Below are 17,082 nucleotides of genomic sequence, written 5' to 3'. Positions count from 1 at the left end.
AGTAGAACAATTAAACTACATAAGGCCTTAAAATTAGAAGCACAGTGTGTATCGTCAGAATATTACTTTGTTTACAAATAGGCTACATGGCATTATTTTTTCATAGTTTTATTCAAGCAAAATGCATTCAAGGGAAAGGCAACTTACAGTTTATTTTACTACGAATTAATAGAAAAATGTCAACATTCTCTTCTTGTCCCTCCTCCCATCCTGTCCAGGACCAATTAGTAAGATTTCCATACAATACCCAAACAAAAAAAATATTACACTAAACATCTAAAAGTAAGTCTGAACAGACTATTCCAAAGTTGCAAATTATTTATTACAAAGTTGGATAAACTTCCAGGTTCTTTCTATTGAAATATTGCATCTCTAACCAATCAGCGTTTAAAACTACATTGCCCACAAAGCTTTCTAGGTTCTAAAAGCCTTAATGGTTTCAAAGTAGTACTTAGTGGCCTCAGTAGAAATCACGTGAATGACATTTATGTTGTTACAATGGTAACTTGTGATATTATTTTGGCAAGATTAGGACTGCTGAGAAGACGCATGGACAAATTTGTCCTTTTCAGGTGAAAAAAAAAAAAAAAAAAGCACACAAAGAAAACAAAACAACTAAAATTTAACTAACCACAAAAGATATGAAATATATGCAAAAAGATTTTGATCTCTTTGAGAAGTATATGCAAAGAGATTTTGATCCCCTCCCTCCATAATATGGCACAGGTCATTTCCAGTGACTGTTTGTTCTTATTACGTACATGAGTAATTGCTCAAATTTCATGGCTATTGCATTTTTACAGGACAACTGCTTAGAAGTCTGGTTTTTAATTTACACCTGTGCAATAGAATAAGTCACAGTACGTTTTGAGATGTTTGAAAAGTATTTATAAACTTGTTTTTAATATGCTAAAGCATTTGGCAACACTTTTACAGCATTTGATTTTATATAATTAAAATTTCATACAGTACTCCTTGTGATTTTTTTGTACATCTGAAAAGAAAAACCTCACACAAAGTAATATGAACTGCCAAGCTTGACTGTATGATCGTGTAATTCCAGTTTATAATACTGGCATTAAAACCTTCATTAATTATGTTGACAAATCATTACCTGTGCATTTAATGAAGGCAACCAACACGATTTGAAAACACAACCTTCAGGTTTTATGTTATATATGTATCAAGGCGTGCAGTTCTGCAGTGAAATTAAAAAGCATGTAAATATACAAAGAAAATTACAAGTTCACCAGTTCCTGTGACACAAACTGTTTTAATCTTTCGAGGTACTGTCCATAGAGCTCCACATCGTTATGGCCCGCTCCTTCTACCCACAGTGGTTCTACAGGTCTCTGGCAACGTTCAAATAATGCTAGGCCATGTGAAAAGTCAATTACTTCATCTTCAGTCCCATGGATAATTAACACAGGAGACGTTATTTTAGAAATTTTGTCAATGCTGTAAGAAAAAGATTATATCTATGAACATAATCAGTTTTATTAAATCTTCAAGGACCAGAGACTCATATTCACTTTTTAATTACACATTGTAGTTTTGACTATTTAATGTTAAAGCTTTTTAAATTATCAGAAAATTAAAACTTATCAACACCCTGGAACACTTACATTAGCACAGGTAAAACTATGTCCTAGGAAGGAAAAATACTTGTGAAAACTATTACGATTGAAGAAAAGAGTAATCCATCTGAAAGTGGTATTCACTGATTTTTAACATCAATAAAAGGTAGTCATTGAACTGATGAAAATACCACTTCAGAATTTTTCAATAAAAAGCATGCTTGCCAGAACAGAAAGAATTTTGGCTTCTAATGTTTAAATATGTGGGGAAAAAGTCTCAAGTTAAATGTTCAAAATTCAAGGTATTCCTTGAGCCAAGTATACCAGTCCATAATGGTCAACTAATGGCACAGTTCTGAAATAAACGACAGGAATTTTCTTCAGTTAAGGTCTACTTATTTTTTCCTGTATTTACTAATTATTGAAATACATGCAAAAGACTTTAGAGTAAGATTAACAACTCACTAGAAGAGAACTGCTTGTTAGTATTAGTGGTATTAGGAGTTAAATACACAGGAAAACTAATCACTTCTTTTACAGATACCTGCTGCAATGATTGGAGATGAGAAAAACCTAGAAGACAAAGTTCTAGAAACACCTTCAAATCAAACATTTCTTATTATTGTTATTCACTCTGATTATTATTTTTTAAGCCTTTGAAAGAAAATTCTGAGAATGTCATAATACCTGTTTCCCTAGTATAAAACTTCTGTAATAGAAAAAAAAACACATGCAGAAAAAAAAAAAAATCTAACTACTTACTTTGGGAATGCATCAAAGCAATATGTCTTCTTTGTATCAGGAAAAGCTACTCGCATTCCTGAAGTCAGTGGAGAATGAAGAATTACAGCAGCACTTTCATACCTAGCAGCAAGATCCACAGATGGTACTGTTCCTATACTTTGGCCATATATGATCACATTTTCAGGGCGGATTCCGTACCTAAAAGACCAAAAGTATTAACAAAAATGGCATATAGAACGAAATAGCCAAAAACAATTACACAAATAAGCAAACAAACCATTGCTGTACACTACTTTCCTAAAAAGGATGAAACAGGTGCTAGTAGAAGAACAAGGAAGTACATTTTTGAACATTTCTGACCTTAAAAGACTTACTTTGCATTTAAAGCACATTTTTCGCCTTATGAATGCAGTTGCAAATTGTATGCTAGCTGAGTACCTTTATTGCTAGCTCCAGTCAAGCTACAACAGAAAACTGATTACAGCCATATTTATTCTATATCTTCAAGTAGATGACAGTCAAACCTGCAAAAATGTGTTGGGCTTTATCTGCTAAAAACTGCAAGCTAGTAAGAGTACTCAGCAATTTCATAGGAAATACATGCCCATACAGACAACGGCCAAAATATTATACATTCTCTGTAACAGCTGAGATACTTTTCTCATCACAGTTTGACAGGCAGGTTAGCCAAAGGAAATACCTAAGCTAACTCACAATTAATACAATTCAACAAGCACTACAAAGTTAAAGTCAGGCTCCCCTCCTAGTAAGATGAAAACCTTTACTTCTTCTGTAAATGAGGTTGACCAAAGAGTTGTACAACATCTGGTTAGCACCCAGAAGTATGCACCAGGATACAAAGATGGTTTGATTGCCAAGTAACACCATGGTACTGGAAAGGTCTATAAGCAGATGGTTGTGCTGGCAAGGAAAGCATCCAAGGCAGAAATGAACTACTTATACATTGATACATAACAGCAGAGTCCTTTTAGTACAGATTCAGACTGGAGAAGAGTGTCTATCTAGATACCTTTGTTTAAATTTACTTAGGAAGAGATACTGAACTGCATTAAAAAAATGTAAAATAATCAAACATTGTTCTCACATATTATCAGAAGCCTGTTCAGCTGATTTACACTAGTCTAACAACATTATGGAATAGCATACAGTAAGTTATCTGCCAACTGACAAAATTCCTAAAAGGACTGACAACCTGTTGTTTTCAGTTAAAGTTAAGGAAGGTGCAACCATTACCTCGTCTACAATAAATGTATGCATCTTTTCTGCCAAAGCCAGGAGAGCTGTATCAGACAAGAAGACATACCTACAGAATTCTCAAACTGGTTTACTTGCATACACCCAGAAGAGAGAAAAATTGAAGTAAAGAAAAAATTCCAATATTTTATAAATATGGACATCTGGATAGTAACTATGCAGTACTACATAAAAAAGGTCTACAAGTCTCAAACCCACGAATATTAGAGAAAAAAGATGTTTCTCACACGTACCACAATATTCAAATTACCAAGAAAAAAAATCTGCTAGTACTTTTCAATAAGCCAGAAAACAAGCTCTGTATGTTACATCTGCAATACAGTCTGTTATGTATTACTACAGGCGGTAACACACTGACTTATAAACAGATAATCTAGAAAGATCAAGAAAAACAAGATTATATCTAAGCAACAATGTAAAAATCATTAGCACCCCAAAACTCATTAGGCACTCCACTAGTTTTCTAAGTTAAGGCTAAAACCCTCTCTACTCACAACTTAAAATTTAAATAAATAAAAGAATAGTTAGTGTTCTGCAAGAACAAAACATAAAAATTGTAAAAGTATCATCACAAACATCCATTGACTCAACCTATACCATGACTACTTAATTTGCTGATTACCCTAGGAACTCTTTCTAGGGAACACTGCTAATGATTAAGAGTTCTAAAACACTAAGACTCAATCGACAGTCTGACATCAACAGCAAACCATCTGCTCAAAAAAGTTCTTGGAGCACACTAAAAATTCAGTCTGATTAATGAAGACTTTCTTAGAATTCCAACACATGCTACAAAACAACGAATTAATGCTTTGAAACCTAAACAAGATGCAGCTCTCACTATTTCTTTATCTCTTCTGATAACACCTGGGAACTGTTACAACAGCTCTAATTCATCACTTTTGTGCACTCTGAAAATACAGTATTTCATACTGTATTTCAGCTCATACAATCAGAACTCAAATACATCGTTAGTATGTATGCAATCATGCATTGCAGCATTAGTATGACATTGAGTGTGTGATGACAGTTCTTAAAAAAAACCCTGCAAGTGATCACACATTTCCTCAAATATCAAATTTTAGAATATGAAGACCACTGCACAGAATTTTAAAGCAAAACGTAAAAGTACATTTTGAAGAATATATTCTCCAATGTCTTTATTCTTCCCTCTATTTTTACCTAACCTTAGGCTGAAGGATATAGATCCAAACAGTATCTACAAGAAGTAATCCATGAATAGGTTTACTTTAATGTAAACGCAATAAATGCTTTCTCCACCACAGCCAGACTGCCTTCACAGCACCCCTCAGAAACTATTTGTTTCACAGTCTGGAAACAAAGCCAGTGAAACCTATCATGGTAGAGGTAGTTCAAAGCTTTCAGACTTATGAATATTCCGAATGTAAATATAAATAAATAAATACATAATACAAATAATATGATAAATAATATAATAAAAATTGCAATGATACATATATTCAAAATAATCATATTTTGAATATAAACTTGTTTTTGATTACTAATTTAACTATTCCTAATTCAATAATTCTATGAGTACAATGAATTATGAATTGAAAGCTTTGCCTGGTTTCCCAAACTAGGAAATGTCAGATCAAGAAAAAGCGACAGTAGTGCTTCTCTTACACAGTGCCTAACAATTACCATTCATCCTTAGGAAGGGCAAAGTAATAGGCTGTAAACACCTGTTCAGGTGCCAAGAGCTCAAAGACACGCTGTGAAAGCTGTTGGCATCTTTGGAAGATTTTACATTGGTCAGATTAATCGTGACTCAAATCAATAACACTACTGATTGTTCACGTAATCTTAGAAAAATTCTGCCAGAACAGTCAGACCTTCAGTGTTTTGCTGTTGGCAGTGATATAGGGATTTTTAGCCATGATCACCTGAATGGTCCTTGGAACAAAAACCTGAAAGTAGCTGTGCCCAGATGCACATTCTCAGAGAAAGCAGTATTCGTCAGGGACAATTTACTCTAGACTGAATCTGGCATAGAATTTAGACATTTTCAGCAGTTTAAAGGCTGCCTATAACATTTTTCTCTTTCCCACAGTAACTGAAATTTCAATTCTTTTCAACATCTGATTTATCCTTTCTTTATGTTTACGCACCTAAGGGTTCCCTGCATGGAAAACATGTAAATACTGCTCTTCAAGTTAATGTAAAATGAAAAAGTAAACATACCTCTGCTGACAAAAGCTTGCTAGCATTCACACAGAGTCTAAGTACTCAAACTTCTGTGCACTCACCACATTAAAGGTACAGGTTAACGTCACTACTAAACTAAGATACTGCCAAAGAAGACAGTACCATTTTCCTATTTGTATCTTCAGCCACGTAGTGTGCCCACTGGGCTTCACCAGCTGATTTAGGAAACAATCCCTGAGTAGAGGACAGCTACTTTTTGGCTCCTTTGTGCCAACTGTCTTTAGGGTCAGACAAGAAGTGATATGACACAGGAGGGGTAGAAGGAAGAATGCCACCATAACTGCACCATCACACCACTCCCAAGTACTAGAACCCAAGCTGACACAGGGCCACCGATAAAGCCTGTGATTTCTCCTGGGAGCCTACATATGCTGATCAGATATTGATGGGGTCTTGTAATAGAGGCAACTCTGAACATTCCTTCCTGATCTTTTCACCTTCTGGCAGGGAAAGAAGAACTAGTGTTCTTCTCTTGTACTAAAATATTTAGTACAAGAGAAAGCACAAATATTTCTTTTTCCTCCTTTGTGACTACTTTCACAATGTGCTGTAGCAGAAACTCCTTTTCCATTCCCTTTACATTTTTGTCTCTGTAAATAAGACCTTTTCTACTTCTTAAGCAACAAGCCATATTACACTTACTATTTTCCTTTTATTGAATATAAATATTACCATCACATGCGAACAGCAAAAGTCACATCTGGCTGTAGTGATTTTTTGTATGTGTATTTATTTTTGTGTGTGTGTGTTTTTGTTATTAGTTTGTTTCGTTTTTGTTTTTAAGACTTCAGTTGCCTTTAACAATCCGAACCCAGCTGAAATTACCATAGTATGGTTTGTGGGCCCTCAGAGTGCCTGCCATTTTGCATCTGATACATCTGATGGAGACAGAAAGCAGTTTATCTTATTACCTCAAACTATTTATCTAGATAAACAAACTGTTTATCTGGAAGACTTGCTCCCTTTACAGTATAAAATAAGGTGTCACTACAATCTCCCTTAAAAGGGTAGATCTTCGATAGTATCTCTCAGATTCATACTACTAAAGAGGTGCAATAGATGCTCTAAAGAAGCTACTGTTGTGGAGCTATTGCAACACACAGTTTTAACCAACTAACAGAAGTGCTTGGGGCACAGGGAATAAAGAGGAACATCCTGAGGGAGTTTTAAATGCACATTTCAGAACCTTTTGTCATCATTCATATAACACATGAAATTACAGCTGCAAATTGTAGAACATGAAGGATAAACATCTTCCACACCTTTAACTATCACATGAATTTCATTCATGGCGTGGAATGTTGCTTATAGTTCTTCCTCAACTCAGGTGCACCCTTCTGTGTATACAACATGCAACACTGTCAGAAAGGAAGAAGGTATGTTTTAAGAGGGGCACATCCACTAACCATGCATGTAGTAATCAACAAGCCACAAATCCTTTGCCTCTTCCATGATGGTTTGGACTTTCTTAAACCTTACAATGCTGCTAGTACATTTGTTTTATTGGCAAGATTTCTTTTCACAATAAGTTAAGGCTACATTTCCCTACCAATTTAAATAAAAACTCAATCTCTCTCCAAATATTGAAAGTTTAGGCACCAGAAAGCAATACCCCATCTCCTAGCATAAAAGAAAACTACTTTTGAATGAACAATGTCATCTGTGAACTCTTAAAAGAACACTTTTCAGCCAACACCAAAATAGACTAAAATTACGTTCATACTGTAGATGTTCTGTCACTTTGACACATCAGCCTGACAGTGAGATCCTGCAGTTTTTCAAACATTGTGCAGCCCATGGTAAGCAACAATGCCAAGGCTGCTTGGCTTCTCAAAGTTGAATCTGGTCATGAGACTACTCTGGCAACTCTTCAGATTTCTGAATGAACGCCACTTGCCCTGCATTTGCCTGAGGCTTGTTAAACCTTTCCACCCTTCCTACAGTGTCATCAAAGGCCTTCAGAGTCCAGGGCAGCATAAAATAGGCGTATCCCAGAATGACTACTGGAATTTCAACACTTTGTAGCTATGACAGTCAGAAAAAGAATGTCCTCACTTGAAGCTTTTACATAGTGCCATGCATATGAATATGTAACAGCATGCATCTTTCCCAAACACGATGCCAATGAATCACCTTGCCATCTTCCACAGTCAGCAGTCACAGGCATAGCTACTGAGTCCTATTAAAATACTAAAAGCGGGTAAGGAATAAGGACAATTCAGAATCTGCATCTACTGTTTTTCTCTTCAGATATGCTACCAAAATAGCTCTCTATATTCACCTAGAAGAACGATAATGTTGACATTCCCTTACAGCAACCACTTTTAAGAAAACAATTTTGTGGTAATCTCAGTATCACCCTGAATATTACTTCTAAGACCATTTCCAGCTTATGTCCAATCACCACAGGGAAGTTGTGCCGATTTGCAGGAAGGACAATCAGGATTGTTATTCCAAGATATAACTTAACACTAACGTGTCTCTACCACAAGCGTCTGCATTAACTGTAGAAATGACAGCCACGTGAACATTTCAATAAGCCCAGAAACACCTTTCAATGCTGGGTTCTGTGACTCCATTTCTCAAAAAAGATAACAGAGGGAGCTGTGGGTGGCTGTGATCAACCTCCAGCAGACACAAATTCTTCATTCCATTTTTTGTCATACCACATGATCTGTGAGACACTGTTTGTAAGTCCAGGATCCCTTCCTCTCTCTTCCTATCACCATGACTTTCAAAGGAATTACAGCTATACTTACATCTATCCGACAAACAATCCATAGAGTAATTTGTTTTTAAAGAACATGAACTTTATAAAACATTAAAGACTGTGCCAGTGCAACGCTGACAAAACCGGCTACACTAGAAAAGTAAATCAATGCTGCAGCAAATGCTCAAAGGTCTCTGGTCCAGATATTTATCAAGTATTTTAGTGCAGCTGAGCACCATCTCAGGGCTTAAAAGAATATCATGGAAAGGTAACCATCCTCTATGAGACAGTATGTCCAGAGTCGTGTGCTGAACTTTGTCCTGCTCCATTCAAATACAAAAGCAAGACCAGGACTGCCAGTTGGAAAGTTGTTGAAAGCAGCACAGTGGAAACAAGTAATACCAACCACTTTTTAATGAATGGAAATTAGCTAGACCAACCCAAGCTTTAAACACCCTACATATTTCTACAGGGGGGTTAGTACAAGAAGTTTAGACATAGGAAAAAAAAAAACAAAAAAACACACAGGCAGCAAATAAGCTTGAGGTGAGGTCATTTCCAAATAGCAGATGGAAAAGCAAATAGAACATGTATTTAGAGACATATACCCCCTCAATGTCTGTTCAGCAAAGGATGTATTCAGATGGGATATTATTATGAACCTTAATCTTATTTGGTTAGAGAAGATATACCATAGGTTAAGGATGGAGGGAAGAATTCAACTTGCTATCACGTTTCATCTTAGGTTTTCATGAAGAAATTATTAGGGGATGAAGTGGTGAGAATGCAGATGGAGATGATCATTACCAATTAGAAAAAAAAAAAAGACCTTAGAAACTTCAAAGCAAATGATTAAGTTTCATCATCTAGGTCTCCATTCTTCCAATATGATTGAACAATTCAGACCTTCTTCAGCATTGTCCACAGACCACATTATATTTTGGTCATTGCTACTGGGTATTTCATCAAGTGGCTGTCTTCCAGATCACCCATCAACTACAGAACAGTCACCAGAGCACCTGTTGCAGCTCTTGGCTTACCAAGCAGATGTCTAGTTAAGTCTCAACATTCCTCTATAATAAAAAGAAATGCCAAAAAGAAATATGATAACACAATACAGATGTTTTAGAATACAAGGCTGAATAGCCATCCTATCCGTTTGTACATGTATGAGGCTCATGGTAAGTGTTCCTTCTTTAATCTATGAATGAAATACACTTTAACAGGACAAATAACATTAAAATTACCTTTCATAACGTAAAAGAAATGCAAGAGAAAATAACTACTTAGAACTCTGAAAAAGGATAAAACCCTCCAAAATAATAGGGAAACAGTTATTATTAAATTGAGTTTTAAATTCACCACAACAATACCAATTCACAGGATTTACAGAATCTACACTTGCCTAATTTATATCCCTGATATTTTATTATTAAACAGCATAGTCAGGTTATGATGATTGAACTATAATAGGCTGCACTATATTGAATTCAGTTTTTCCACAGCTCTCTGGTATATTACATACACAATATAATGGGATTCTTTTTGGTGAACATTACAAAGTATTTTCAAATATATTTTTGTCACCTGGGTACTCGTAACTCAGTAAGAGTTTTGCTTTAAACTGAACAAGCCATGATTAGAAAATGCTCTCAAATTTAAGCAGCAGACATTCAGTGCTGCACATACTTGATACCTGGGACTCCTAACTATAATCAGAGAATACATCCACAGTATTTTGTCTTACTAGTTTACCCACCCCCAAAAACAGAGGCATAAAACACAGAAACTTTGGAAATGACATCCTTCTAGCTCAGATTTTTTTTTTCTTGAATTTATTTGAGCTAACAGCACTGATGAACTTCTTGGTTTTTTTTGTTCCCACTATAAAGGTATTTATGCAGATCAATTACAAACTCTCTCAGACATCATATTTTGCTAGGGTAGCTTAATATCTTTTGGAAAGGCTGTAGCTGCTAGTCTGAATTCTGAAACAAATGGGGTCTGAACACCATGAAGACTTTTAAGTATCAGAAAAAGAAACTTGCATTTTCTATCACCCACATCATACCAGTGGTTCTGTTACTGGGAAGATTATGATAGGTTTTTCTTCTCTTCTAAGATTTCCAGCTAAGGAGATCCCAAGCTATGATAATAAATGCTATCTTCTTATTATTCAAGTAAGGCTGAATGATATCTTATTAAATTTCATCCCACTTCACTCTCTGTAGTGTATCAGCACCATACACCAATCCTGCTCAATACTGGCAAAGACTTTGGTAGACGCCACCAATCAGCTTTGATATAAATACATTAAAGCAGATTAAGTACAACCATTTAGAAAGAGTGCTAGAAAATAAACATGGCAACTAGTGTCTTACCTTGTCCTAAGAGCCACCCAAGCAGCATCAATGTCAGCATACAGATTCTTCTCTGTTGGCTTCCCAGAACTTGCACCATATCCAGAATAATCATATGAAAATATGTTGCAATTAATCCGTGAACCCAGTCCTATATAAAAGCTGCTCATCTGACCTAAGTCAACAGCATTTCCATGAGAGAAGAGCAAAGTATACTTGGCGTTAGGCGAGCAACGCACAAACATACAGGCAATCCTGTTACCCTTACTTGTTCTAGTCATGAAACACTCAATGGCATCTTTTTCTCTTGAAGAATATTGCCAGTCTGCTCGCTCAGAGAGATGCAAAGTCCAGCGACTACCACTTTCATCACACATCAGTGTGTACGTGGGATCAGGAGGTAAGAATGCCAGTTTGGAGGCGATTTTCCCTGGGCATGGCGGACAACAGAAGAGGCAACACAGTTCACTAAAGGAAAGATTATTCATCTTCTAGTCTGAAACAGGAAGAGAGAATTGTATCAGTTTCTAGTTATAATCCTGTATAAAAAGAAAAAAAAAATGGAAAATGTAAACTTAACCTCTAATGAAAATAACACATAATTTTAGTGGAAACATTTAAACACAGCACAGATTTAAATATGTAAGCAAATTTCTACACAATAGCTTATTTGATAATATTAGCTAGTTTAGGATGAGCATATTATTAAAGAAGAATGGTAACTCTAAACCCCAGCCAGATATTAAAGCTAAGATATGACTACCCAGAGCAAGAACATGCATGAGTTTTAGATTTTCTTTTGAGGAAATGAAGTCCCTCACCTTCAGGCAATAACAGAAGAATTCATCCCCTTGACAAATATATGTTAGAAAGAGTAATTAAAATACGTTGCAGTGTTTGCAGAATACGAAGACCATGCAGGTCTCTATAGCCAAGAATTGCTACCACATTGTCCAAATACTGGGAATACACTGTCATGATGAGTTATGGGCTCCTGCAGGTGGTATCAGCAGTAGAAAAGGTGTGTGAAGGCCAAAACTTCAGGAGGCAAAATTAGATGCTTCTACCCGCATAGTAAGCACTCAGACTTTCAGTCCACTAAAATCCAACCTAGCTCTGTGCTGGCTGACACCAATGTTTCCACACTGTTCAAATAAATTTTTGGCTTAGTTTTCCCTTCTTGCACATTTTTGTGATTTGGAATTGGGATTATATTATCCACCTGAATAATACAACTGCTTTTATTCTATGCTTTAGCAAAAACATTTTAAACCAAATGCTCTAACATGGATACTTGGCAAATCTACATAGTCTATACTAACAATTTAAAGCACTGATTAACTGAGTAGGAAGGGGAGAGGAGGGAGGTTGAAAAAGACCAAAAAAGTAAACACATAGACCTAAAGCAAGGTAGTTAAAGACACAGCTGCTCTGAAAAACAAGCACTGAGTTTACAACAGGGAGAAGGAAGAGGAAAAGAATCCTTGGTTGTGACAGTACTTTTTCCTCAGAGGTAAGAGGGGTGATGTAATCTGCCAGTAACCATGCTGGACACCAGCACACCTATGATAAGTATTTACTTTCCTAGCGTGAAGGCATCTGATGTTTCATATGAACTTGAAAAGAAAAACAAAAACTTTTGCATCCCAACTCTACCACGTCTCATGCTCAGTTCCTACTAGGTCATGCAAACAGGAACACTCTTACAGTTTCGTGTACCAGTTTCAACTGCTAGATCCAAACATAAAAACAGGAACAACAACAACAAAAACTAGCTTCTGATGTCCACGTTCCTACACAGTTTCAGAAATACTTGTGGAAACCAACAATAAAATAAAAGAAAATCTCTTTCTGCTAACTACAGTATCTGGCAATATTAAAATCACATTTCAAAGTTTGTTCTCTGACTTCTATACAAGCATAGTCTTCATGCCTGTATGTTTCTCTTTTGAAAAGCTTCACAGAGCACTACTGTAAGAACTTTTCAATATAGATCACTGAGCAATTAGCCTTATTTTGGATGCGTCTATTCCATTTGGTATAGATTGACTGTATACTGCTGCTTAAATGCCACATAAAATATACTTTTATAGTAGTAAGCAAGCAACAGCAATACAGTATAATATGCAACACGAGCATTCTTGGAATGCTATTGCACTTTGTAAAGCATAAAAAAGTTTATTTGCCAGAACTGATACAGTCAAGTGCTTTCATTCCCAGTCTCTAGTTTTCTGCAAAACAGAAGGAAATCAGATTTAGACATGGGTGACCAACACTACCAATTTAGAGGAGACAGCAGAAAGGGGCCACTGCCTCCCATAAAAAGGCAGATTGTCTCTCAAGTAACAAATCCCGAGTAAATGACTTGCCAGCTAAAGAAACAACAGCCTCATGTATTTATGCAATCTGCAAGAGTAGTCACTCAAACTTGTAATAGCTCATCTGTTCCCTTTCAAGTGAGATTACCTGGACATTAATTTCAATCTGCAAGACACGACAAGTGGAAGAGATCTACTGAAGAGGTCCAGGGATTCGCAAAAGGCTTAGATCGTCTTATGCAAAAGAGCAGCCCAAGTTTTTTCCTGCTTTATGTCTGTTACAGCTGTAAGCACCAAAGGAGACACGTTTTTCACCTCTAATCAGAAGGTTCATGTCCACATGAGAACACGCTGTAGAGAAACAAGTTAGAGAAACTGCTGTAACACCTCAACAGGATTTATTTTTTTTCCAAGTACCATCCATAGTCCAGTATTTAATTACACTTCTATTTCTACCAAAATCTATTGATTGAGTAAATTTTCCCATCTTTTCAGAGAAGCTGAAGGCCAAAGCTAGAAAATACAGTTTCTAAAGTGGGGAAAAAGAAAAAAGAAAAAAAAAAAAAAGCCTTTTGTGCCCAGGACAGTTGGTCTTGGAGGTTTTTTCCAACCTAAAGAATTATAATTCTATTCTAGCATAAAATAACAGACACAAAATTTCTTACTAGCTTCCCAATCGACTTGTCAGAAAGAATTAAAACAGGCGTTTACATTATTTATAACTATAAACAGCCCAGCAACACGACAAATATGATTTCACTCAGAAAATATTTGCTATTTGTCACAGTCATTTCAAGAGACTGGAAGCTGGCCTGTGGAATTCACATTACTGCAGTAACTGCAGTTAATCAGCTGAGGTGGTACTGTGCCCCAAGATAGCTTAAATGTGCTAAAAATGGGCTGCTGCCACATATGGCAAATGACTTATACTGAACAATATGGCTTAAGTATTACTTCTCTCCTGTACTAGACAGCAGTGTAGACTTCACGTAACAACCATTTAATCCAATGGGAACTATCTTTACTGAAACTAGAGATTCTTATTCCCGTTATTTTCCACCTAAGCCATGGCTAGCAACAACCTTTTCTTTAAAAGAACTACTTGCTGTTTTTCTCCACTTCGAAGACCTAAAAAAGCAGGAGATCCCTAGCATCACTAACCGAACAAATCTGTCACAAAACACCTACTGAACTTCCTCAGGAGGATACCTTCAGCTAAATGCAAACAATGTTTTCATTATACTGGAACTGGTTTGTCATTCATTGTATTCACATGAGTGTGTTCTTAACGTCCGGATCTGGAATGGAACCAGGATGTGAGAGTCCCCAGGGTGCATAGTGTAATTCTGATATCACTGTTTAGAAGTACAACTGAATCAGCATTTCAGCCTAGTAGTTATGCACAAGATGTCATAATTTCACTTCAATTAGAACAGGCACTGTCTTTTCTCAAAAGGTATACCGCTGAGATACTTCAGGGAAGGGATTAAACCTAAAGTTTGGAGTTTTCTTTTTTTTTTTCCTTTTTTTTTTTTTTTTCCTTTTTTTTTTTTTTTTTTTTAATTGAAAGGCTGGGAAAACACATAACTCGATTTTCTGGTGACTTACCCAACCAGAAATTAAGATAAAATTTTAAAAAGTCATAAGTAAATCATTAATTAGCATTGCTAAGCCTTGGTAAAAGCAGTTCAGATTTCCCACTTGGGGATCAAGAGTCTTATTGTATAGTTCAGTCTAAAATGTCTATTTTAAGTGTAAAACAAAATTTATGGAATGTGAACAAAGTGTCATAGCTGATACCGATTAAAAAGCAGTCTAATAACAAACAGGCTTGACGTATGCTTTATCTGCACTGTTACTAAAACTGGGGCAAAAACAACGCCCACCACAAATTACCTCAAGCATACAGTTCCACAAATACAGATGAGTAATTTTAATGGGGCTCTAAGATACGTAGTGAATACCTAGGTTATAATCTAACACCTTTTAAGCTTGTATGATGTAAAACTCTGCCCTTATTACAGTAGAATCTCCAAAGCAAAGATCAACACATCCTAACAACATAACAATTTCACCTTCTGTTTGTTATTTCAGTAATAAAGATGTCAGTGCTGCTCTTCAAATGCAGTCCCTTATAAGATTACTAACAACTAAAAGAATATAGTATGAGAAATGTATATACCCTTCAGAACCATACAGAATTTTGTTTTACTTTATATAAGTAGGAAAAAAAAATGAGGGGAAAAAAACAAAACAAATCTGTAATGCATTAACTTTTACTATTGCTTCAAGACAAAGAAACAAAGGTAACTCAGGCGGCATCACCCACCCTTTATGAGAGAGCATTTAAAAGAAAGAGATCATTTTATCAAATTTATCTAACTCTCTCATGAATAAAAAAGTAACATACAAAATGGCAAATTTAAAACTGCCTACAGGCAGTAGTTTTAATCCATTCTTCAGCAATTAACCTTATGATTAAGGCTGACAGAAGACAGGGGAAAATTCATCCAACGTGAAAGAACACCTCAAATACTTATATTTATATTGTGATTCCTAGGATAACACAGACATAGTTCTTTCTTATAAGCAATTATTCCTGTCCTCCGCCCTCTGCAAATCATAACAACAGAGTGACTTCTATTATTCACATCTCTAAGTACTTCACTACATATTAGTAGCTTAGCCTTGAAAGCCCAACCCTTGCAAACACTTATCTAGAAATCTTGTATTTACATTAAATATAAATTATTCCAATCATGTATTTAAATTAAATTACTTATTTCATAAGAACTATTCAAAAGAACAAAGTCAAACTCGTAAATACTGCTGCCAGTTTGTAAATCTTAGTGTTGTTCTAACTGTCTAACAGGCAAGATATTCATGTTGTGGGGTTTTGTTTTTATAAATAATAATTTTTCATTATACACCGCTGAAATAAGAAACTTTAATGTAGTTTCCCCTCGCATGTTCACTGAGCACAATGCAGTGAGATCCTGAGGTCAAACCGCTACTGAAACTCTAATATTTGTTTCAACATCTGCATTGTGTTGTCATGGGACAGGGTTATCTGCTGAAGGAACAAAGTATTTAGTATAAAGTAAGTAAGTATCCGAGTAAGTACTATGTAAAACCATTAAAGTCATAGAATCATTACGAAAGTACGCGTGGTGGGTCCGGAAAAGAGCACAGAGGAAGTCTATCCAGTAATAGGAGGAAAGAAACACCAGAAATACACGGAGGTAGCGCTTTAAGCCCCCAAATACATCTCGGAGCAAATTACAACCTGCACCAAATCGGGGCAGCCTGACAGGACCAAGGCTTCGCTCTGGAGCTGCCCTGGCTTCGAAGGCTGAACGGACGAAGACCCAGAAGCGGCGGCGCTCCCGCAGGGCGGCAGGCAGGCGGGCAGGGGCGGCAGCCCAGGCACTTTCTGCCCCTCTCCCGCTGCGCACCTCAAGTGCCCGTGCTCGGGGAGAGCAGCGGGACCGGGGCGGGTTACATAACGCCGCGGCGCTGCCCTGACACCGCCGCGGAGCCGGTGCTGGGCGGGTTGGGGTGGGCAGCACCGAGACCCCCCCCCCCCCCCCCCGGCCCCGCCGCGCCGCGCCGCGCCTCAGCCCCGACACCCCTCAGCGTACCTGCGGCGGGCCCTCAGCCCTCAGCCCCCGTCCGGCGGCCCCCAACCGCCGCCGGGAGGAGGATGAGGAGGATGGGTGGGGGGTGGAGGGGGTGTCGGTTGGTGCCGGGTAACGGCTCGGCGGCCGGCTCAACCGTCACAACCGTCAGCGGCGCGGTGCCGGCGGAGGCCCCAGCCCCGGTGGCGGCGCGGCCTAAGGGAGCGGCGCCGCCGTCGCCCCGCCGAGCTC

The 17,082-nt window shown here is 37.2% G+C and overlaps 1 protein-coding gene across 2 annotated transcripts; it reads right to left on the bottom strand.

The window, feature by feature from the left end:
- Positions 1–605: 605 nt before the first annotated feature.
- On the bottom strand, positions 606–17,060 carry ABHD17B (abhydrolase domain containing 17B, depalmitoylase). 2 transcript variants are annotated; one of them, XM_032206498.1, is made up of 5 exons: positions 16,855–17,059; positions 13,362–13,564; positions 10,917–11,391; positions 2,340–2,519; positions 606–1,458 (listed from the first exon to the last, which is right to left on the bottom strand). In XM_032206498.1, exons 3-5 carry the CDS (start codon positions 11,381–11,383, stop codon positions 1,239–1,241), a joined length of 867 nt encoding a protein of 288 aa, XP_032062389.1. In that variant the 5' UTR covers positions 11,384–11,391; positions 13,362–13,564; positions 16,855–17,059; the 3' UTR covers positions 606–1,238. The 2 variants fall into 2 exon arrangements, with proteins under 2 accessions (XP_032062389.1, XP_032062390.1); XM_032206499.1 differs by lacking the exon at positions 13,362–13,564 and having other exon boundaries at positions 16,855–17,060.
- Between the last annotated feature and the right edge of the window lie 22 nt (positions 17,061–17,082).

This window comes from Aythya fuligula, chromosome Z, assembly GCF_009819795.1.
Source record: "Aythya fuligula isolate bAytFul2 chromosome Z, bAytFul2.pri, whole genome shotgun sequence".
Taxonomy (NCBI): domain Eukaryota; kingdom Metazoa; phylum Chordata; class Aves; order Anseriformes; family Anatidae; genus Aythya; species Aythya fuligula.
Note: the sequence above shows the minus strand (reverse complement) of the source record. Positions and strands in the feature narration are given on the sequence as shown.

Excerpts from the sequence above, each read along its gene's own strand:
- ABHD17B (XM_032206499.1), bottom strand. The coding sequence starts at position 11,383 with ATGAATAATCTTTCCTTTAGTGAACTGTGTTGCCTCTTCTGTTGTCCG. Across the intron at positions 2,520-10,916 it reads TGGGTGGCTCTTAGGACAAG|GTACGGAATCCGCCCTGAAA; the intron begins GTAAGACACTAG and ends TTGGTCTTTTAG. Across the intron at positions 1,459-2,339 it reads TGCTTTGATGCATTCCCAAA|CATTGACAAAATTTCTAAAA; the intron begins GTAAGTAGTTAG and ends TTTTTCTTACAG.